The sequence below is a fragment of the Strix aluco genome, chromosome Z (assembly GCF_031877795.1).
Source record: "Strix aluco isolate bStrAlu1 chromosome Z, bStrAlu1.hap1, whole genome shotgun sequence".
Taxonomy (NCBI): domain Eukaryota; kingdom Metazoa; phylum Chordata; class Aves; order Strigiformes; family Strigidae; genus Strix; species Strix aluco.
In genome coordinates this window covers 74,627,412-74,651,463 of record NC_133971.1, presented here as the reverse complement: position 1 = coordinate 74,651,463, position 24,052 = coordinate 74,627,412, and the positions used below count along the sequence as shown (strand labels likewise).

Here is a 24,052-nt window from a genome sequence, read left to right as displayed (position 1 = left end):
TCATCTTCCATGATTTTTCTTGTGGCTTTTCTTTATGACCAACAGAAAAATAGGTATAATTTGTTATCTTGCATATGTCCAAGTTTTTAAAAACAAATCCTTTCCAAAATTATGTGGACCATTTATTACCACCAACTTCAAGAAGCTTTTCTTGACTGCTTGGATTGGATTATTTCATTTTGAATTTTGAACCAAATTTTGAATTTTGAACCAAAATAGCATCTTTTTTTTCTGCTTTTGAATTGGTGGAATGCTACAGGTAATGTTTACAAGTCTTATGTTTGTCCTGATTTTAAAATATTTCACTACTGAAAAGCTAACATGCTGCCCCTTGTCCTGTCCTTACCCCTATTAGATACAAAACCAGATTCCTGGAGCCATATTTCCCTTTGTGTTCTATCCTATTAAACCTCCAAAGTCCATCACCTTGGATTCAGGTTTGTTGTTCTAGTTTAACACAATCCTTACTTCTAAAATGACAAGATAAATTGCTTATAATGAAGATAACCATGTCATTTCAATCAGATGAAGTCTGTATAAGCTTACTGACTACAGATAACCAGAAGAAAGCAAAATTTCTTTCATCCATTGATACCATACCTTTTAAGCACATTTTTTTGACACACTAATTCAGTGCTCTTGGAGAGTGTAACATGAAAGTTACATTTGGATCAAGCTTAAAATGGGCTTTTGGCAGTTGCATTCAGACCACAACTAAAACTTAATGCTGATTAATAGAAGAGAAGAGAAGAGTTGCCTGCTGAAAGTAAGAACAGATCAAATTGTTGGTTATCTTGATGGTAGTGAATCTGTTGCACCATTTCTGTATTAGTTGCATTTGAAGTTTTGGGGCAGTAAGGATTCACTTTTCATATTTAGTCATCTGATTTTTCCTTACTGCCCCAAATAAAAAGTTTATCCTAATATTGTTGGTTTGGTTTTTTTTTGCTTGGCACAATGGATGACGTAGTGACCTATCCGAAATAATCTGAACTAACAATAAAAGGAATGTGTACCAGTTCCAGTCTAAACTCAAAATTGCTATGTGAAGCACCATTTATGAGCTCTGTAGATGGCAAATTATATTTTGCCTGTTTTGTATGTAGCCTTCCAACTTCTCCATTGCTTGGAGCATAGAACTCAATGTCAGTACACTATGTGATGAACTGCAGTCTTCCATTAACTCCTTCAGGGTAAAGTCATTTGGAAGAGCAGAGTAATCTCAGGAGGGATTCTGGATTAAGACAAAGAATACTGCTTGTGATTTTGTACAGAAGCTAATAAGATGTCAGGTGTTCATTCTGAATATGATCAATTTCAAGCTGCAGTGCATAGATCTGCAAAATTATTTTTTTGTTTAGTTTATATTTTTCCAATGGCCAATGAAAAATCTTATTCCCTGACTAGGGAAATTATGTCTAAGATATTATCAATATTGATTTGCTTTTAAATGAAAATGGTGCCTTACCAGAGATCACTGAAATAGAATTTTGTTGTTCCATTTCATCCTTGTCTTCCTATTCCTTTCTGTTCCTGCTCTCTTACCTGAGTTAGTTGTTTGCCATATCTGTTATGTAATCATACTTTACAGGATTGAGAAAATCCTAAACATGTATGATATTTTCATATTAAAAATACAAAGGTATATATAATTTAAAAATCTGTGCTGATCTCTTTTTATTTTACAACTTCATAGCGCCAAAACCATTTACTGATGTCAGTATCGTCATGAGAACTGCAGGACATTCGCAAATATCTCATATTAAGTAAGTATTTTGACATGTTTCATCTCTTTTGCTATGGATTATGTTTAATCAAGCTTTAAAATTATTATAGGGGCAACAATGCAAAATAATTTTACACGAACTCATTCTTGGAAAGATCAAAACACAGATAAAAGCTCAGTTCCCTTTATTATCCACATAATTGCTAAGTAAAGCAAGGATTTTTAAGTGTCTTTTTAATGCAGATTTTGAGTCTTTTTTAATTTAGAAAAAACTCTTATGTTTAACAGTGCTATATATAGCATTAAATGCTGCTACTTAATTAAAATAGTTCTGGTTACAGGAAATGTGTTTATCTTACACCACTGTGGGAAGCATTCTTTGCCCCAGTACCTGAAGTCCATACATAAGTGGCCTAAATAGCCTAGATTAAGTTTTATATGTTACACATGTTTGTAAAACACTTTAATTGCTTTTTGTTTCATTTGTAGGTATTTTAAGGTCCTGATTCAAGAGATGGATCTCAGATTAGATCTTGGCTTCCTGTATGCATTGGTTGAATTCTTTACACAGACTGATTTGCCAAGTGACCAAGAGGTAGAACCCTTTTCTTGTTTAAAGATGAATAGATTCTAAATTTTTAATTATTCAACTTGTATTTAAAAAAAAAAACAAACCAATTTGGTCATCTTTGTCCATAACACTGGTTAATTGCTGTATCTGGGACTAATGTGAAGCTGTGAGGTTTCTAGGAGTTGCCGTTGCCCAAGGCAAACAGTAAACACTTTCCTGTATCCTCATCTTGCATGCTATGCAAAGAAGGCTTCACAACCTTCTGAAAAGAATGAAACTAATGCAGTTGTAGACTCTTTGGTCTTACTAATGCCTGAGGGATCAGTTAATTAAGAGCCCAAGACAGGAAGGAAGTGAACATAGTACTCTTTCCTTTAATGTAGCTTATTTAAAAAAAAAAAAACAAAACCCAAACCCCTAGGAAAATCTTGGCTTGGAAATTTCTGAAACTTAGGTGCCTGTGAGGGCAAAAGAAAGTAAAAGGCATGGAGAAAGAGGTTGATTTGAAAGTGAAAGTGTCTTCAGTAATTTTATCCAAAAGTATAATATTAGAAAATTATGTAGTTAACATGTTGATACTAAGTGGAGAGGAGGGGACAGTGGGAGGGAATTAAATTACTATCAAGGGAGAATGAGAGGAGTTTGTACATAGAAATAGAAATAAGTGAAATAAAATAAATTATAATAATATGAAGTACAAGGCAGTCTGCTTGGGAAATAATAATGAAAACTTCAGATACAATCATAAACAATATACAGCCAGAGCTGACTGAGAGCCTGTGGATCAGGATTAAAGGGAGGGCAGGGACAGGTGACGTTACAGTGAGGATCTGCTACAGTTCGCAAGCCCTGGTCCTCATGGGGGACTTCAACCACCCCAGTATCTGTTGGAGGAACAACACAGCGGGGCATGAGCAATCCAGGAGGTTCCTGGAATGCATTGATGATAATGTCCATCACATGATAGAGGAGCCAACAAGGAGAGGTGCTATGCTGGACCTTCTTGCCAACCAGGAGGGGCTGGTGAGGAGTGTGAAGCTCAAGAGCAACCTTGGGTGCAGTGACCATGAAATGGTGAAGTTCAGAATCTTTACAGTAGTGATGAGGATGCACAGCAAGCTCACTACCCTGGACTTCAGGAGAGCAGACTTTGGCCTCTTCAGGGATCTGCTTGGTGGAGTCCCAGGGGGTACAACCCTGTGGGAAAAGGGGCCCAAGAAAGCTGGTTAATGCTCAAGAATCACCTCCTCCATGGTCAGAATCCCAACAAAGAGCAAGTCAGGCAAAAGCGCCAGGAAGCCTGCATGAATGAACAAGGTGCTCCTGGACAAGCTCAAACACAAAAAGGAAGCCTACAGAGTGGAAGCAAGGACAGGTAGCCTGGGAGGCATACAGAGAAATTGTCTGAGAGGGATCAGGTTAGGAAAACTAAAGCCCTGATAGGATTAAATCTCACCAGGGACGTCAAGGGCAACAAGAAAAATTTCTATAGGTACATCAGTGATAAAAGGAAGACTAGGGAAAATGTAGGCCATCTCCACAAGGAAATGGAAGATCTGGTTATCTGGGATATGGATAAGGCTGAGGTACTCAATAACTTTTTTGCCTCAGTCTTCACCGGCAAGCTCTCCAGCCACACTGCCCAAGTCGCAGAAGACAAGGGACTGGGAGAATGAAGAACTGCTCACTGTAGGAGGATGTCAGGTTTGAGACCATTTTATGGACCTGAAGGTGCACAAGTCCTGATGAGATGCAGCTGCAGGTCCTGAGAGAGCTGGCAGATGAAGTGGCTAAGCTGCTATCCATCAAATTTAAGAAGTCATGGCAGTCCAGAAACGTTCCCACTGACTGGAAAAGGGGAAACATAACCCCCATTTTTAAAAAGGCAAAAAAGGAAGACCCGGGAAACCACAGGCCAGTTAGTCTCACCTCTGTGCCCAGCAAGATCATGGAGTGGATCTTCCTGTAAACTGTGCTAGGGCACATGGAAAATAAGGAGGTGATTGGTGACAGCCAACATGGCTTCACTAAGGGCAAATTATGCCTGATGTATTTGGTGGCCTTCCATGATGGGGTTATAGCGTTGGTGTATAAGGGAAGAGCAACTGATGTCATCTATCTGGACTTGTGCAAAGCATTTGACAACTGTCCTGCACAACATCCTTGTCTCTAAATTGGAGAGACAGAGATTTGATGGACCACTCGGTGGATAAGGAATTGGCTGGGTGATCGCACTCAAAAGAGCTGCGGTCAACAACTCGATGTCCAAATGGAGAGCAGTGATGAGTGGCATTCCTCAGGGGTCCAGTGCTGTTTAACATCTTTGTTGGTCACATGGACAGCGGATTGAGTGCACCCTCAGCAAGTTTGCCAATGACACCAAACTGTGTGGTGCGGTTGACACGCTGAAGGGAAGGGATGTGCCATCCAGAGGGACCTTGACGGGCTTGAGAGGTAGGCCTATGAAAACCTCATGAAGTTCAAGAAGGCTAAGCGTCAAGTCCTGCATATGGGTTGGGGCAGTCATAAGCACAGATACAGCCTGGGCAATGAGTGGATTGAGAGCAGTCCTGTGGAGAACAACTTAGGGGTACTGATGGATGAAAAGCTGGACATGACCTGGCAGTGTGTGCTTTCAGCCCAGAAAGCCAACTGTATGCTTGTCTGCATCAAGAGAAGTGTGGTCAGCAGGTCGAGGGAGGTGACTCTCCCCCGCTGCTCCACTCTTGTGAGATCCCACCTGGAGTACTGTGTCCAGCTCTGGGGCCCCAGCCCCAGAGAAAGACACGGACCTGCTCAAGGGGGTCCAGAAGAGGGCCACGAAAATGATCAGAGGGCTGGAACATCTCCCCTGTGATGACAGGCTGAGAGAGTTGGGGTGATTCAAGCCTAGAGAAGAGAAGGCTCCAGGGAGACCTTATAGTGGCCTTCCAGCACTTAAAGGGGGCCAACAGGAAAGATGGGGAGGGACTCTTTTATCAGGGAGTGTGGTGATAGGATGAGGGGTAGTGGTTTTAAATTGAAAGAGGGTAGATTTAGATAAGATGTAAGGGAGAAATTCTTTCCTGTGATAGTGGTGAAACACTGGAACAATTTGCCCAGAGAAGTTGTGGATGCATCATGGAAGGTCAGGTACGATGAGGCTCTGAGAAACCTGATCTAGTGGAAGGTGTTCCTGCCTGTACAAGGGGGGTTGGAACTAGGTGATCTTTAAGGTCCCTTAAAACCCAAACCATTCTATGATTCTATGAATACGTAGTCTAAACTGGTGGTTCCTAGCAATGTGCTAGGGCATGCTGTCTGTTACATCTGTTGATATTCAATTCTAGCTTATTGTGGTGGTTTGAAGAATTATTTTAATTTTCAATGCATAGTTGTGTTGTGGAAAAAATATGTTGTTGTATTTTATTTTGTCTTTCCCCTCCCAGTGGAAAGATGAATGATTTGAGGTCAGTATTGTGAGGTTAATCACTGAATCCAGAGATTAGAGGGGGCCTTCTTCGGCACTTTCATTTTTCAGTGAAATTGCAAGGCATAATTTTAGGATTTGATCCCTACTTAATATTTAGTGCCTTGACTGTTTTGCTTGTTTAAGTAGCAAGGTGGTACCTGGTTTTACTGTTCTGAAAGGACCTCTTCCATTATTTTCAGTTACAGCTTCACTGGTTAAGTCTTTTCTGACTGTAACTTTGGAATTGTTAAATTGGTTAATTCTTCAAAAACTGTTATAAAGGAGGTCTGTCTTTTGAAGGAGAAAAGAGGAAAAGGGCTAGATGGAGCTATTCTCAGAGCATGTAAAAGTCTAGTTTCTATATAACAGAAAGTAGTCTTTAGTCTAGTTTTTTGTATTTAAAAACTTACGTGCTATATTATGTGTTCAAGAGGGTATCTGTGTATGCCCTTTGTTTGGCCCAGGTAAAAACTGTCCGAACTTTACTTGAAAATATTTGGTATTTGAACTTCCATAAAAATAGATCTTTTTAATTTTATTTTTCATTTTGACTATTGAATAGATGTATGTTGGATTGTCTTTTTATATGTATGTTTCCTCCTCTTCATACAAAAAAAGGCAGTAAACCATCTAGTTAAAAGTCCTCTAAAAAGTCAACTCTTTAAAAAAGTAAGATCAGGAAAGTATAAGCAGTATTAGTCAATGTATTGCATGTCAGTGACAAATGCATGGTAGTTTTATATACTTTAAATTTTAAAGTATATTTTTTTGAAAATGCATTCACAGCTAGAACTTTTCAAAAAGGATGTTGAATCTCTTCAAGAAGAACTGATGAGTGTGTCATCAATGGATACATCACAAATCAGCTTGTATGAATACTTTCATATCTCTCCAATTAAGGTATACTTTTTTCACAGTACAGCCTGTGTTTGCTCTCCTAACTGAAGAATTTTTTTCTCCTTCAGAATAGTAGACACTGGAAATGAAGAAACATAGAGGTGATCAAAAATAAAATAAAAATGTCTCAGAAAAGTACTTTCGTTGTGAACCACTAACTTATATGGGTTTTACATTAATACTTATTAAATATGTACGTTAAAGATTCATTATTTCATTCCTATCCGTGACTTTCTTTGTATACAGTAATTCTTTTTACTATTTAAGAGATCCTTGCAAAATGCTATAGTTTGTGTGCAGATAGTGTGTTGCTGGATTTAAGAATGAGTAATTTTTTAGAAACATACACAGCCACCATTACTGTGCAATGGCATTTTCTGCTTTATCATTACTTGCTGAAAAAGCAATTTTGGTTTTTTTACTCCAGTAAAGTCTACTTTTGGGTATTTCACCATTCCCATAAGCATTCAGGTACAGCTGTTCAATAGTATGTGCATACTTACAGAGAAGCAACAGCCTGTTTACCCGAATATAACTCTCATGCATTTGTAGCTTACTGGTCTTTCTTTTTTTTTTTTTGATTATTGCATAGCTGACATTGTTAAAGGTGTGATAGAACTTCGTAGGTTCTACAACAGTTCTTAATCAGAGAATCTACCCTCCATCCCATGGGAAATAGATCAAAGAATGGTTTGAGTTTCACCTCTTTACAGTATCTGGTAATTCCAGCAAATGCTTGGCTAGCTTAATGTGTAAACAGTTTAGCCTAACTCATTTCAAGTAAATTTAGTAGCTGTTTCATAGGTATGTCTCCATTTGTTTTATTACAAAAATTGCTCAGGATTTGACAAAAGTAAAATGCCCTTTACATGTTAAAATAACAAAGTGTTCACTCTGTTATCAAAGTAAACGAAAGCTTACTTTTTAATGTATTGTATCGTATATGGCAAGAAAAATTACATGGAGGAGAGAGGATGGAATAAATGGGCTTCAGGTTCTAATAGAAGCTTTAGCAGTTATGAAATCAATATAGAGCTGTGAATTAGATGACAGTGATTATGCAAGATGAGCTCTGTATCTTTGAAATGAGCTATAGTTAAGCTCTGTTATACTACAAATTAATGAATGACACGTGGTGTTGTCTTCAGAGAATTGGAAACAGGCATAACTTCTTTTTATCTGATTTTGAAAACTGCTCAATACACTTGTGCACTATAGAGCCCTTTGAGCAATTTTCCTGAATGTTTTTCTGTTTTGTGACCGTCACCTTAATTTCTGTGAATCAAATACTTTGGTTAATTCAGGTCTGCACAGGTGGGATTTTTCTTGGGCACTTATTCCAGTGTTTATTTAACACCTGTAAAACTTGTGTTAATAATTATTTGCTTTCAGGCTTTTGTTTCTCACTGTTGCGTGGATACCATGCTATGTTACTGTTTTCAGTCTGCTTTGATTTTGGGTATTAGTTATAGAAACAAAATGTTTTGGAAACAACCTACTAACCTAAATTAAAGCTAAAAGATTCTGGAGACCTTATCTGAAAACATAAGTAAGAAATTTCAAGTTCTTGTTCTCTTAAAGGTAGTTCTAGTTATTCAGTTTGAGTATAAATGTCAGTAGTTTTATTGCCCTACGTGGTGTATTTATGTTCTCTGTTATGAAGTCAGTCTGATTTCAGTCAAGATTAGAAATGTCTTATCTCAATTTTTAAATAATCTAAAAGATTATGAAGGTAGAAATATAATACTTCTAATAATCAACCATATTATTTCCCAATCTCATTTTTTATCCTTCAGTTACATTTAAGCTTTTCACTCAGTACGGGTGGAGAAGATAGTAACAAAGAAGAAAGAAAGAATGAATTGATACCACTTCAGTCCTTGAATCTCCTGCTGAAGAGTATAGGGGCCACCCTCACAGATGTACAAGATGTTGTCTTTAAGTAGGTTAAAAATATGATTGTAAAGATTACTTCCAAAAATTAAACCAGTATTACATATGTTAGATTCTATTTTGTTCTGCATAATAAGGACTTACTTTTTGTCTTCTCTTTTTTTTTTTAGGTTGGCATTCTTTGAACTCAGCTATCACTTCTGTACTACACAACAGCTCCAGTCAGCAGTTGTAAGACATTATTCAAAACAGGTTAGAATAAGTAAATTTCAATATCTAAGTGTGTATTTTGAAAGCACTACTGTGTGCTTTGGTTCTGTGAAAATAAACAAAATTACTTTCAGCCTTGTGTGTTTGTACAAAGATTAAATACATGAACACATACAAAATAATTACTCTTTAGCTGGATTCTATTGCCTTTTTTTTTGTGTGCAATTACTATTTTCAAATTATGATGAGAGGAAAAGCGACATGGATTACAAAACAACTTGCTGGAATGGATAGCAGAAGCAAACGCAATGTAGCTCTGTTAGGGCAGAATTGGCATCAAAATATTAATTGTTTTTCTTGGATGTGAGTAGTATATGAATTCTGATCCCTTTTTGGCCTTTGTGTACTGTTCAGGTCCTGTCATCCAGTGGAGAGAATCCAGCAGACACACTTTTGCACGAAAGAATTAGTCCTCTTCTATCCATCCATCATTTAGAATAAGGGATTCTCTGGACATAATAATTCTGTGCTCTATCCATCTTTAAAGGAGAAAAAAAACCTATAGAGGGTTTTAACTGGGAAACCAGTTGTCTGTTCTCTGATCCTTCCTTTTCCCAAAGGGAAAATTTGAAATCTCCTAGGATATGCTCAACATTTTTTTTAAAACTGAGTTACAACATTTTGCAGTGACAGTCAACAAAATTTTTTCAGTGTATGCAAAGAGACCAAATCTTGTCCTATAGTATAAGAGAAATCTTAGTAATATGCTTGCTTTGTAAAATCTCAAGAACATTAATGTCAGTTATTTGTGAAATGCTTGCAAGTAGTAACATTTATTTGGCTGACTTAATATGATTTAATTACTGTAAGATCCTTTTTAATACAACTGCTTCTACTTTTCCAAATAATTCTGAGTTTTTTATATTAAACTCATGTTACTTCCACTTTTTTTAAAACTGGATATACACTGTTTGCCTTTGTGTTAGAGTAGTTTCTGAAATATTTTTACTAATAACTATTTTTATTGTAGGCTATTAAACAGATGTATGTTCTTATTCTTGGCCTTGATGTCTTGGGTAATCCATTTGGATTCATAAGAGGCTTGTCTGAAGGAGTAGAAGCATTCTTCTATGAACCTTACCAGGTGAAAACGTCTGCTGCCTTTTTACAAAATGTAACATAAGTAGTTAGATATGAATTATATTGAAAATTTGGATATGTCAGTACCTGTATTGATTTTAAATTTAGATTTAGAATTGAAAACTTAAAGTGAAAGTGCCAGTGCCAGGAAAAGTTACTGGAAAACTCAAGATAAAAAGGAGAGAGTACTCCATTTGACTTAATTCACAAAAGACTGTTCCTTATGGTTCTTATTTTTAAAAAGCCCTGCTTTTTTTCCCATTTGCCTTAAAATAAGCAGACTTCAGGGAATGAATTAGTGTTCTACAATAGTCTTTCCTTCTCTCATGGGTGCTCTTGTGGGCACTTTCACACTTTGTCACTCAGTCTCATGCTCTTTTTCTCTTTATTGTATCTATATTCCAATAAAAAGTTAAGATTTAAAAATATGTAATGAATACTATTTGAAGCTTAACATAAATGCATTCTTTTTTTTTTCTTAGGGAGCCATCCAGGGTCCTGAAGAATTTATAGAAGGAATGGCACTAGGACTTAAAGCACTAGTAGGAGGAGCTGTTGGTAAGTTTCAGTGTTATCATGGTAGTATACTTAATAGTAAGCAATATAGGTGAGTATTTGTAAATTGCATTGTCATTTTACTTTGCTTCATTTTCTGATAGGTGGATTAGCTGGTGCTGCATCGAGAATCACTGGTGCTATGGCAAAAGGGGTAGCTGCAATAACTATGGATGAGGATTACCAGCAGAAAAGGAGAGAAGCCATGAATAAACAGCCCACTGGTCTTAGAGAGGGAATCACTCGTGGTGGAAAAGGATTAGTTTCTGTAAGGAGGAAAAAAATCATAAAAAGATTAATGAATTCTATGCAGGCAAGAGTAGCAAATACAGAGGCTGCTGCAGTCACCAGAGTGTGTTATTCTTTATTTTAATTCTGGTTTTGCAAATATATGGCCACAATGGAGGGACAGTTTTAAAGAAAAACATACGAGGGTAGTAGAGAAGGTGGGAACTATGAAGCAGGTGACTCTAATTCTGTTAACTTGTAGTGAATTTTAGAATACTCAAACACATGTACTTGGAGGCTATTCACCAATGAATAATGTAAAAATGTAAAAAGTAAAAATGGAAAAGTATAATCTGAAAGCATATTTATAATGTCTCTTGTTTTTCTTGATAGGGTTTTGTCAGTGGCATAACAGGAATAGTTACTAAACCAATAAGAGGTAAGTTTAGGTCTTCTGATGCATTAACTGTTCATATGATGGTAAATTTTTGATACTTGATGAGACATTATGTATTGGGCAGCAGTCCTCATAGTACTGTGCTTTGTAGTGGTAGCTAGAAGGGTGTTGCTAACACACCAGTATTTTGGCTACTGCTGATCAGTGCTTGCACAGCATCAAGGCTGTCTCTCCAACATTCCCCCTGGGGTTGGGCAAGATCTTGGGAAAGGACGTAGCCAGGACAGATGACCCAAACTGACCAAAGGGATATCCCGTACCATGATGTCTGCTCAGCAATAAAAGCTAAGAGAAGGGGAAATGGGTACATTTGTTACTAGAATGTTTGTCTTCTGGAGCAACTGCTATGCCTGCTGAAGCCCTACTTCCCTGGAAGTGGGTGGACATCACCTGCTGGTGGGAGTTAGAGAATATATCTTGTGTTTTCCTTTGCTTCCCCACGTGGCCTTTGCTTTTGTTTTATTAAACTGCCTTTATCTTGACCCACAAGGTTTTTTTTTCCATCTTATTTTCTTCACCCCACCATCCTGCTGAGGAGAGAAGTGATAGAGTGGCTTGGTGGGCACCTGGCATCCAGCCAAGGCCAACCCACCACATATTATAAACCTGAGTTATAAAACTTTTTATCAAGATTTTATATTGCTACTGACTTCTAGTTTAAATGTTGTTAACGTGAATTTTGTGTGGAGGCTATGCAGTTGCGTATCAAATAAGATTTGTAATTAAATGGTAATTGAGTTTCCTAAGATTGTAAGAAAAACTCACTGTTTTATAATGATTTGTTGCACTTAATCCTTTTAGGAGCTCAGAAAGAAGGAGCAGCTGGTTTTTTCAAAGGTGTTGGAAAAGGCTTAGTGGGAGCGGTAGCTAGGCCTACTGGAGGAATCATAGACATGGCAAGCAGCACATTTCAGGGTATTAAAAAGTAAGTAAAATAAGTATGAACAATGACATATGGCATGAAACAGACAATAGTAGTAGTAGTACATTGTGCTTGTGCATCACTTCTGCATTGATGTTTCTGGATCTCTCAACTTTGTCATTAATACAGATGAGCTAGGAAAAAATCTTATCCATGTTGTTACTTATTAGGTGGCTCTTTAAAACATACACAGTTGATAGCATTTAAAAAACACAACATCAAATCTTGGATATTTCTAGCATTACCAAAGAAACTAGTTTAAAGGCCTCAGCAATCAGACTTCCTTCAGTTGCTGATTTTTTTTCCCATTACCTCAAATATACAGGAGAAAAGGACTTCTCAGCTGCATCAGAAGTTACTTTTTATATTATTACTACCATATGTAATGAGTTCCAAGACTACCAGGTCATGCCAGGATCTGTTCTGGTTGTTCAGATGAGAATTGTGTTATGACTGTGTTTGAATACCGTGATAGTCTCACTTGAATAAACCCGTTGCTGTAGATTATTTCACCCTGTAATATGTAAAGAGGTAGGAGAAAGTGTTTTGAGGGGGCATTTAGTAGCTTTGTCTGAATACAGCTGTTTAATGGCCCTGTTCTTCTTAGCGAGCTGGACCACTTTTGCTGGCATAAGATTGCCAGTCTCTTTTGTTTTCCACTTTAAGTTCTTTAGCAGAGAAATCAAGAAAAATATCAGAGCAGAAGTTCTGTATGGCACAAATCTCTTTAATTTTGAAGTTTTGAAGTACAATACTTAGACACTAATTAAGTATTGCAGGTGTGTGCTGCCCTGTGCCATCTAATTTTCTAATAATAATTCTCTGAAATAGATTTCTGGGTAAAATCTATTACTGTTTCATAGACTATCTACTCAATGTCTGTTCATGTGCAGAAGTACATATATAGACACAGTTGCTGTCTAGTACTTAGTACTTGAGTTTAATTTGTATTTAAAATAATTTAGAGCCTTTACTAAATATTATAACTGAGTAGAGATATTGATGCATACCTTAAATTTTCTGCTTTATTGTCAGAGTTGCAGATTCATCAGAAGATGTGATAAGCCTGCGCCCACCTCGATTCTTTGGTGAAGATGGAGTTATTAGACCTTACAGATTAAGAGACGGAACCGGAAGTCAAATGTTACAGGTGAAGAAAATGAAAGACAATTTGACATACATTTTAATTTATCCTATGTTGAAATAAATATTTAACAGAATTTCCCATTTCTTAAATTCCCTACCACCCCTTACCTAGTAACTCAGTAGTCAAGAAGTTTCATTTAATTTCTTAGGCTTATGACCATGTTGGTGATTTAGTTTCTATGCTACAGTTTTCGAGAAAGACACCATAATTTATACCAGTATATCTGTAGAGGTTTGTGCAAAATAGAGAGCATTTTGGAAGAAGAAAAAGGTTTATATGTGTAATTAAAAAGGTTTATGTCTTTAGTTTTTATTGTTGATAAATAGTGTTGATAAACACGATACTTTTTTCAGTAATTTTATAATACACATTTTAAACAGTGATTTTTTTAATCTCAATTTTATGTAAAACAGCATTTTAAACACACTTAAAATAGCTATATTTATGTCATACTACTGCTATTGAAAGAATGTAAACAGTTTTGAAGAGAGGTACTGTTTGCATGAAGAACATGCTGAGCAGCAGTTTTTCTTTGATAATTCACCTGTCATTTAAGCAAATTTGACTCAGATATCAAAGTGGAAATAATTTCAACTGTTATGCAGCTTACAAAGTTTCTATTTTTTTCATCTATTAGAAGTAAAACTGCATGTTGGAAACACTCAAACATAAGAAATAACGTAGTAGTTAGTGATTGCATGAATGTAAACAGAGTTTTTAAAATACACATCGAAGGATTCACAGTGTGCCAGGGAAATGTTGGAGAAGTCATACAGAAATAACCTTTTTGGAGAAGTAGCTAAGAATGAAGTAGCCTTTGGAGACAACTTTTAGACTATTTTGAGAATTGCCACAGCTGTTTGTTTTATGTCGAGTTCCAATCTGGTTGTTTCTGTTTCTTCTGCATTTCATTAGTGTGTCTCTTGTTTTCTGGTAGAAGAGGATTGTCCTATTTGGGACATCTCAGCTATGTTCACCATGCCATTCACTGGTGATCTAGTTCAGCAGACTGTGAAAGTTCTTTGATAGTAAAGAGTATGCCTCTGCCTTTCTTCTAAGGAGGTAGCTTTAACCCATGCTCTTCATTTTAAAGCTAGTGTTATAAAGCAGTATTACCTTAACCAGAACATACTCAGAAGTTACAACTGATGAAGGGCATAAACTTATCGCTGATCCTTCTCCTCTTTTTGGTTAAGAAAATTAATTCCAAAACATCCCCTTTTCTGTTTTAAAGTGTACGACTAAACCAAACGCTAGCAAGCCAGCAGTCAGCTCTAATGTGCAGACTTCTCTAATGACTTTGCATTGCTTTCGCTTCTTAAATTTGTACATGTTTGCAGTTTGGGGTTTTTTCTGAGAAACCTTTAAAAAATTCTGCAGTGTAATATGTAGTTTTGATTTTTCTCTGTTCTGTGGTTGAGTGCAGTACCACCACCTTCCATTATCCAACTTATAAAAGCGTCAAGGCATTGCCTTGTGTAATGCCTGTCATATTTTGTGATGGCAGCCACCATTTGAAAGTAGCTAAAGTTGAAAAATTGCATTTTAATTTAGTTTTCACTACTGAAGGCAGAACTACTCTTGAAGAAATGTGTTGAAAGCTCCAAACAAGGTTGTAGTTCTCCTGGTAGACAGTCAAATCAGAAAATAATGAATTGTGTACATTTTTTTTCAGGCATTAATTTCTGATATTGTAAGTTTGATGTCTTAATCTTATTTTAGCCCCAAGTGTGCTAATGTTTTTGATTCTTAATGTTTCTGGTTCTAGCGACATTTCTTTGTTTTGCATGAGACTCAGAGTACTACATGTCCCCTAGCTGAAACAGTTTGAATAGCACAGTATTTTCTTATGGGGGAAAAAAAGTTATTTTCCCCTTTCATTTTATTTCTATGCACAATGGTCTGGTGACTGCCCCCAGTGCTGTTGCTGTATTGTAGCGTTTTCAATGGAGTAGTGGATTGGTTGGAATAAAACTTCTTTTAGTGATTTAGAGATTGTCTATGCAGATTAAAGGAAATAGAATGTAGGTGATTTCGAGTGCTCATACTGTGTCCTAAACTAGGATTTCACTTCAGAATTTCTTTGTTTTATGGGGTTTTATTTTGCTTTATTTAACAAATTTGCCAGACAAACTAGTATTTCCAAACTAATACTTCTGCTTTCTTCTTCCCTTACCATGCTTTCAGAAAAGACAGGCCTACAGGGAATGGACTAAGACTCACAGTAGTAGTGATGATGATGACAGTTAGGATAATATGGACTGTAACAGATATACATGGCCTTTGTCACTTTTTTTTGCTTTTAAGTATTAAATGTTGCTGCTGTAATTCCCACTGAGAAATTGGGGTTGTGTGATATTAAATTCTTATTTTTAAAGCTGTGCAGAAAAAATGTGGGGAAATAAACTGTATGATGATGAGTGCTAGGCAAAGGAGCAAAGAATGTAATAAAAATAGTCTTATAGATAAAACTGGACATTAGGTGAAAACAGTATTGAATAATATGAAGAAATAGTAATACCGTGACTTAGAGTTTATTTCCAGATATGTTTCTATCTGGAAATAAGTGTATTTAATGTTTCTAAGTGTATTTAATGTTTTGCATTTATATAAAGTGTTTGACAGGTTTTGTAATTTGCCAGATGGAATGCTTATAAATGTGTTTAGTAAAAATTTACTGAGTTGTACAGTCATTATTGGTATTAAAATGCTGTTTGACTGTTTTAATTATTTAATATTTCAAAAGTATTTTGTCTGCTTTTCTTTTTAACAATAAACATGTCTAAAGTATATCTAAAATGGATTCATCTATTCTGTTCCAACATTGTTTCTCATGTTTCCTGGAACTAGATTATGTAAAAACTAAATGGCCTATAAAAGTATTTAAAAGATAAAATACCTATATTTTGAAAGGAACATTTAACATAAAGCTTTAATTTTTCATTTATCATTTGTTTTACTGTAATTTTTAAATACTTATTTTATGTATCCTTTGGAATCCTTAGAGGTGTGAAATAACATCTTATTTAGTTATTTTTGATTGTGACCATAAATTACTTGGTTTTGAAATAAATATTTTTGTTTTTTTGTAGCAACAAAAAAACCTAAAAAATCCACCCCAGAACTAAACCCTATGTAAAATCAGACAGCTGGAGAACATACTTCTACAAGGCTCTGTGTAGTAAAACATATGTAACATATAAAAATATTTTTTTTATTTACCTAGACATGGGGGTAAAAACATAACACTGAACCACTCTAACTCTGTATTTTAAATTCTACAGTACAGATTTACAAGTTACTTGTTTCTTTAGTTGTTCGTTTAAAAATTGTTTTATTCTGCATTCACTGGAACACTTTTTTTTTTTTGTGGTTCATTGCTAAATTTAGATTTTTGTGTTGCATTTTAAAGATGTAGATATTTGTGTATCAATAAATACTCTAGTAAACATTACTTCTTCTACCAACACTGAAGAATTAGAATTGCTGTAAAGCAATAAGACCTTGTGAAATGTTTGCATATTTACCAAAGGTGGTGTCATGTCTTTCATTGTCTATTGTCTTCCAGTTATCAGAATTCTGAGGGAAGAACCATTAAAATTGATAAGACCACATAGTCTAGCTCTATGCCTTCAAAAGCTGCTGTATAGTCTGATCGCTTGGGCAATGAGCCAAGGAATATATGCCTGTAGTCTTCCAGATAAAAGAGGGGACAAACTCAGCTTGAGAGCTTGTGTTAGCTGAAACTGCTGATGCTTCAAGATTGCCACAGATCATGTGTTGCTACTTAGCTTGTAATACTGTCGTCTCAAAAGGAAGTCTTGCAGAAGTAGATGAAAGACTGTATTGCAATGTATTGCTGCCTGAAACATTGTAGGAAGTATTTTGAATATTTCAGATACAGATGGATCTCAGGTATTCCGTCGAAGAATGTAGGAAATTATTTTGATCTTCAATCCTGAAAAAAGACTCGTCATGCCTACAAGTTGAGGAGATTGTTAGGTACACTTTTATGGAAAGGTTACTGCTGCATTGTATCAACTTTAATGGGTTTTGGGAACTTTGAATATGTTACCTGACATTTTCTTTTTCCTTTTTGGCTTTTTAGTGCAATGTCTTTTTTTATCCTGTAAAATCTTGTTTTTCTTCTGTAATGACCTGTCTTACAAGACAATGCATATCAATTTTATAGCAAAACATGTTTTTTCCTCATTCTAAAACAGCTTCAGAAAGAAACATAATTATTATTTGACTGAAGAATCATCCCTGCAAAAATAAGAATTTGATTTTTAGAAATATTACATAATTTTACCAAATTGACCAAACTTTTTAGTTATATTGCAGTGGAACTTGAATTAGTGATACCTGACTCAGAAGTACTACCATGCATGCTAAATTTTACTTCTACATTCTGTAATGATTTGTAGAATTATAAGTTTAAAAACTTTTTAAAAGAGTTCTTTAGTCAGTAGATTGAAAGGTTGTAGAATGCTATCTTAAAGCAACCAAACCAAACAAACAACAGTAAAAAAATTTGCCGGTAAAGTTGGCAAATATGATTATGTACCTTAAAGTATTTTGTCTCTTTCATGGAGTATAGTTCTATTTTTGAAATTTTTATGTTAATAAAAAATGTAGTAATTTTGTACAAGTATTTTGCTTCTGTCTTGAGTCTATCTTCCTCTGAGTATCCATTGGGAGAAGAAATAATTTACATTTAGGATAGCAAACAGTTATATCACCTGGGATATTTAGATTCAATTTCTCTTTAAGTCGTGGAACCAAAACCTGTGAAAAGTATCATAGTTAACTAGCTGAAAGTGATGCTCTTTAAGGCAGCAAAAATATAGATTATTTCCTTTAGGGATTTAACATACCAAAAAATATAGACCATCTTTTCAAATGCCCCCCCCCCCCCCCCCCCCGCTGCTTTTTTACCCCCCTTCACTTTAGTGTATTTTAATAGTTTAACTTTTGGCTGCACAATTTTTCCTCACTGTTTCACTGGTGAATTGAAGTCCAGTACTGTTGCAGAAAACTCCCAAGACTAAGTGCCATGCTTTCAGCTCAGGTTGCCAAGTGTTCTGCTGTCAGCTACAGAGCAAGTTGATGATTCAGCTTTTCTCTAGTGTTTAGTAGTGACTTGTGTAATGGTGACTTGAATTTATATGCTTCCTTCTTGTTGAGGTGAAGATTTGGCTGTGCTTTTTATCTTTGATTTTATCCAGTACATCACTTTTGATCAGGGTTCTGTGGTCTTTTTGTTTTCTCAAGAGGCTCTGTAGACTTAAGTCAGTGCAGAGAGATACTGTAGACAGTTTCCGGGACCATTTAATAGACTGTTCATACCTTTGTTGTTATTAGTCATTCAGAGAAGCTATAGACCTGCCAGAAATCACTGGGTTTTTTCCCTGCCAGGGAATAAAGTGGAAGGATAGGCTGTCTCATGCTTATGAACATGTCATTGACATTTGCACCATGAAATCAGTAGAGTTCTCTGTGTCACAAGTCTGTGCCTACCTAAAACCAAAATAATTTCAAAACTTTTTTTAATTTTTAGTTTACCTTTATAGTGTATTAATTTGTGAGGGCTCTTTTACAGTGTTGTATAAGGTTTCTGCCCAACTATGCTGCAGTGCGTAAACTTGTAGAGAAGACCATCCTTCAAAGCTGTGCTTCAGTACTGTGTCCTATTGTATTGGAGGTGTTCAGCTTTCAGTTCAGTGATCCTTTTTTGGTCATGACGTAAGCTTGAGATCAGGTGTCAGAATGTTGGAAAGGTTTAAGCAGACTCTTGCTTCTGAGCATTCAAATTTCAGCCTGCCAGGAAGAACATCTGAGGAGTGGGAAAAGTGTGCCATAGTCCTTTCTCTTCTTCCTTCACCCTCCTTGGGCTTGGGTTCAAATCAAAACATAAACATTAATATCATGAAGTACTGTAGAACTGAGGTTTCGCTTCATAAAACTATAGGGAGAAATTCTTTCCAAAGTTCAAAGTTACTTCGTTTCTATTCAACATTGTCCTGTCTCTTACCAGGCATCCATGCATGCTATCTAGTTTGCTGCTCCATTAATTGGGTCACAGCTGTCATTATCCATCCTCTGTTGGAAAACCTGTTGTGTCTAGGTTAAAGGAAAGAGCAGGATCCCTACCACTTAAATGGGCAACATTTGGATATTATTACATAGCCATTGCCCATCCTCAAATAGAAGACTTGTATATACTTATGGGAAGCTGGCTGAGACTAGCCAGCACAAATTGTTTCAGAAGAACATGGAAGCTTGTGTGACTCAGTTTCATTTTAGCTTGTTTGTGACTGAAGCATAAATGTTTATATATGGTGGAAAAGCAAGTAAAAACTAGAAGTGTCCTAGGCAACGCATACACCAGCTTATTTGCTGACAGAGAATACAGAAAATGAAATATTTTTCCATTTCCCTCCTGATAGTGTAATTACTTCAGATGCTACAAATTAAAGAACTTTGGTTGTATTGGCAGGAAACACAAAGAACACCTAGATGTCATGGTCATTATGAAAGTGTAGATCAGTATGGGTTTTTCATTCAGCTCATCAAATGAATTCTCTTGGTATTCAGATCAAAAACTGACCAAGATAATTCTGCCAGTAAGCATAGGCAAATTATATTTCTGTTGTAAATTAGAAACTTTGTGTTCTGAAAGAAAGCTGCTGTCCTAATTTTTACTGTCCTGTATACTGTTGCCTTAGATTGAAATGTTAACCTTGACCACAAATTTCTGTTGATTTGAACAAAACCACGTTGACTTCAGAGTTGCTGTTCAGCATGGCTGAGTGGAATCTTGAATTCAAGCACTAACACATCATGGACAAAAGCTTTGCTTTTTGTAGAATGACATTGCACATTAGGATGACTGGAATGAGGGAGTAGGCAATAAAGGATTAACGTTGGTTCTTATTAATAAAGAATAAGAGAACTTTGCATAGCAGAAAAAAGAATGTTTAACATGTGATTTTTTTTCTTTATATAACAGTTTTTCCCCTTTGCTCACACACATCCTATCTTAGGTACTGCTTAGAATTATTAAATGTTTCTGTGGGGAAGATGTGATATACAATTATACCAGGTTAGCCTGCTGAAAGCAATTCTACAGCTTTTGAAGAAGTCATTTTATAATTTTTGCTGAAAAGTACATTCAATATTGGAGTTTCTAGCAACAACAGTGAACTGCCTTCAGAACTTGCATGTTTGGACAGTAATCAGTTTGTAAGGAAATACAATGGCAATCTAAAATCAGACTGAAAACTTCATGTTAATCTGAGCATCAACAGAGGAGAGCAGCAGATTTATAACCACTTTTTAAGTGGTCTTTGCCATATTTTCTTTTATGTGTCATTTGAGATGAGTTCAAGAAGGATATCAATCATTCTGACTTTTGTATCAGACATACTACTAGTATTTTTTAGAAATATAACCAGAAGTATCATAGATTTAAAACTTTGTCTCCACTACTTAGTCCGCTCTGTTTAATTTCTAACTTTGTCAAGGCTTCTGTACTTGCTCCTCAATCAATTAGAAGCATGTGGTGTGATTAGGAACCTTTCCAAATGCAGATACCACTTTTAAGACACTGAGCATATTTGCATATCCATCTCTGAACAAATGATCACATCTACCGTTAGATTATTGCAGTGACATCTAAGCATTTTGCTGCAGGTAAGAATAATTTGCAAAGGAGGGCATTTGTGCTTGAATTACTTCACATATAACAGCTGCTGTAGTGTCTTTTTTCAATAGATAAATTCAATTTCCATGTCTAGTCAATGAACCATAGCATACACTAAAGTAAAGGTTTATTAACCTTTTTAAATTTGAAATGCAGAAATTGTGTTTTAAAGACTAGTATTTGTTTTCTTACAGCGATAAAACTGACATTGAACAAACAATGATTGATCATGTTAATTTCATACTTTTGCATCACCAAACAGTGGTCCAAGTTGCTTTCTCCAAGCAATTAATAGCTAAATACCACAAAATTTTAAAACTTATTTATGCATCTATATTGAAGGATCATTTATATATCCTTTTATGTTTGAGGTGTATCAGGCACTTTGATAGCAGAGTGCAGTAGTGATCTTGCTGCAAGAATTATCAGCAGTAAATTGGTTTACCCCTCTATATTTTTTAATGAATAGGTGGAAGTCCAATGCTAAAAGGGTAGAAAATTGTGAATGAAGGGTAGAAGAATCTAAAGGCAGAAAATTTAGAAGTAGATACTGCTCAGCATTGGCATAGATACAAGTGTTAATTTTGCAAATGGACTGTGCAGCATTTTCCTGTGCTTTATTTCCCAATTAATGTCTGTTGTCTACAAAACTATAGATGACAGATAACTTGAGTTTATGATCTTTGACTCATAGCTAACGAGGAGGAGTAGTTAGCTCATGCTAGCGACATTTTTGTGCTGAGCAAATCACTTGTTTGTGAACCTTAGTAGAATGAAATACTTTTTGTGAAATTTGGTGGACATTTAAATAGCTTTTGTGATAGTTAAGTACTGTACTTCTGTAATAATTTTCATAATTCTCAATTCATTACCAGTAAACTGAGTAACTTACAGTGGGGTGATACGACTTGTTGAAAATTAACTAGCAATCTCTTTAAATCTCACTTGAGGGGGATTAACGTTTGGATTGACAACCTTACCTCAGTGCTGTGCAAACCATAAGAAAGCTATCTTCTTTGATGTGGGAGAAAGACTAGAGATCCTTTCCATCCTAATAAGGCTAAATTGCTAAATGCTTCTCCCCTATAATTGCTTCTAATGGAACAGAGATATTGGTCCCACTTTGCAATATTTATAATGTGTTTGGTCAGTAAGAGAAATTGCTGGTATTGTCACAGAGTCTTACAGATTAAATACAACGATGTGTATTCGTTACCTCTGCTGAACCACCCTTGCTCTTTCCACACATGTTACTTCTGTAAGTTTCTGTCAGTTTTCTCCTGCCTTTCCCTGTCTTTCTTGATAGGCCACTAACACTGAAAATCCACCAGGACATAGAACTAGACCAGTAGTCTGCTATCTGTGCTGTCTGTCCATACATCTGTCTATGTCTTCTAACCATCCAGCATCTTGTGTGCTGGAACGTTATGGAGGCTACCTCGAGAGGATTTTTTTGTTATTTAGTTATGAACTAGGAGCTTGGACCTAAATATGAGAGGCAGGGAGATACTCAAAGTGGAGACATGGCAACCCCTAGACAAAGCTTGGATAAGGAGTTTCCAAAAATAAAATAATAATAATGTGTTTTGCAAGCCCTTAGTTCCTCATTTCTTATGTAAGTATGCACATGATCAACAGCTGTGAGTTTGTAGCCCAACAGAGTTGGGGAGAGAAATAATCTGAGCTTTTGAAGAGCTTTCTGAAAAGCTCTTCTGGGAACCTGTTATTCAAATGTTCTGGTATTTTAGTCACTAAAGAATCAGCATCTTTGAGGGAAGACATCATTTAAAAAAAATCTGTTTGGGCAAGTGGAGTTATCCATGCAGCCAAATTTGAACTTGTAGGGTATGCCTAATTAAGTATCTTTATTACTTTACAGTGGAGATGAATAATCATTAAATGGTTGTGTTATTTTAACTGCATTGAGAACTAATCTACATGTTTTTAAATATTGGCATACATATCTGAAACAATATGTTTGTAGTTAAGGGTTTATTGAATCATACTGGTTTATACTGATCTATTTTACTTCCAGTTTGTAACAGATGGGAAATATGTAAGCAGTCATATTACTATTCCCAGCTAAAATGCAACAATCCTAATTCAATTACTAATTTAATCACTCATTGCTCAGAAGGTCAGAAATCCAATGATTCCCAAGTCATGTTAAAATTACAGAGCATCTGTTTTTAAAATTTATTTAATCTGCTGTCCTCAATATTTAAAATTTACTGCCCAGTAAAGAATATTCTGCTACAATATTCATGCAAATTATAGGAAAAGATTAAGTAAATTCAGGGGGAAACGAATATAGAAAAATGCTAAGCATTACCTCAAGTGCATTATGAACTCCCACTGTCTACATGATAGTGGGTTCCTGTATACAATTAAGTATAGGTTTTTTTTTCCCATAGTTAATTACTTCAATGTTTTGGAGATGATGACATAAATTAGGAAATGAATCCATATTTCTTTTGTTGTCTTAGAACTGTATTACTCAGTAGTTCAGTGTGTACTAAAAATATGTAGCAAAGTGAGTCCTGAAATGTTTTGAGAAATTATATTCTTCTTTGCCAGTTTTGGTTAGGATTGATTTTTATTTCCATAGCTGCATGCAACTACTGAATAATTCTATGTAATTATGAACATTAGCTGTCACAGATCTGTAGGTCATTTTCTGACTTTACAAAAGTAGACTTTTATTTAAAAGTATGTGCTATGTGCTTTGTTATTTCATTTATACTTTTGGAGGATAAATACACTTTAAGCACAAAATTAGTACGTGAATTTATACTAACATATTCAAAGCCATAAAACTTTTATCTCTTTTAGAAAATTGAAAATGGAAGATTTGCAAAACTCAGATATATTGCACATGCTATGGTCAACAGTACAGATCTGTTAATGGTAACAAAAAGGTAAACAGTTTTGACTCTGAATAATAAGTACTTAACACTATCATCAAAATGTGCATGCCTTAATAATTGTTGATCATTAACTTCACTTTGACATGTCTGTCATTATGTAGAGAACATAATGGGGAAGGCATGCTTAGTGTGCTGTTAATAACCTTGTTCAACAACAGCATTGTTCAGCACAAGGGTATGTTATTTTGAGTGTCATAATAATTTATTTAAGGAGAGAAAATGA

The 24,052-nt window shown here is 35.6% G+C and overlaps 1 protein-coding gene across 4 annotated transcripts in view; it reads left to right on the top strand.

The window, feature by feature from the left end:
- Positions 1-24,052, top strand: part of VPS13A (vacuolar protein sorting 13 homolog A) — a 108,914-nt gene that overhangs the window by 77,496 nt on the left and 7,366 nt on the right. For 3 of the 4 annotated variants that reach the window (XM_074813269.1, XM_074813272.1, XM_074813268.1), the window contains 13 exons: positions 356-437; positions 1,697-1,766; positions 2,216-2,321; positions 6,535-6,648; positions 8,442-8,587; positions 8,709-8,790; positions 9,779-9,892; positions 10,371-10,446; positions 10,548-10,711; positions 11,065-11,110; positions 11,930-12,053; positions 13,086-13,200; positions 23,735-23,820. In XM_074813269.1, coding sequence (XP_074669370.1) covers positions 356-437; positions 1,697-1,766; positions 2,216-2,321; positions 6,535-6,648; positions 8,442-8,587; positions 8,709-8,790; positions 9,779-9,892; positions 10,371-10,446; positions 10,548-10,711; positions 11,065-11,110; positions 11,930-12,053; positions 13,086-13,200; positions 23,735-23,820 — 1,325 coding nt within the window. Of the gene's footprint in view, positions 1-355; positions 438-1,696; positions 1,767-2,215; positions 2,322-6,534; positions 6,649-8,441; positions 8,588-8,708; positions 8,791-9,778; positions 9,893-10,370; positions 10,447-10,547; positions 10,712-11,064; positions 11,111-11,929; positions 12,054-13,085; positions 13,201-15,384; positions 15,988-23,734; positions 23,821-24,052 lie in introns of those variants that run through there. The other variant, XM_074813271.1, reaches the window with a different exon arrangement.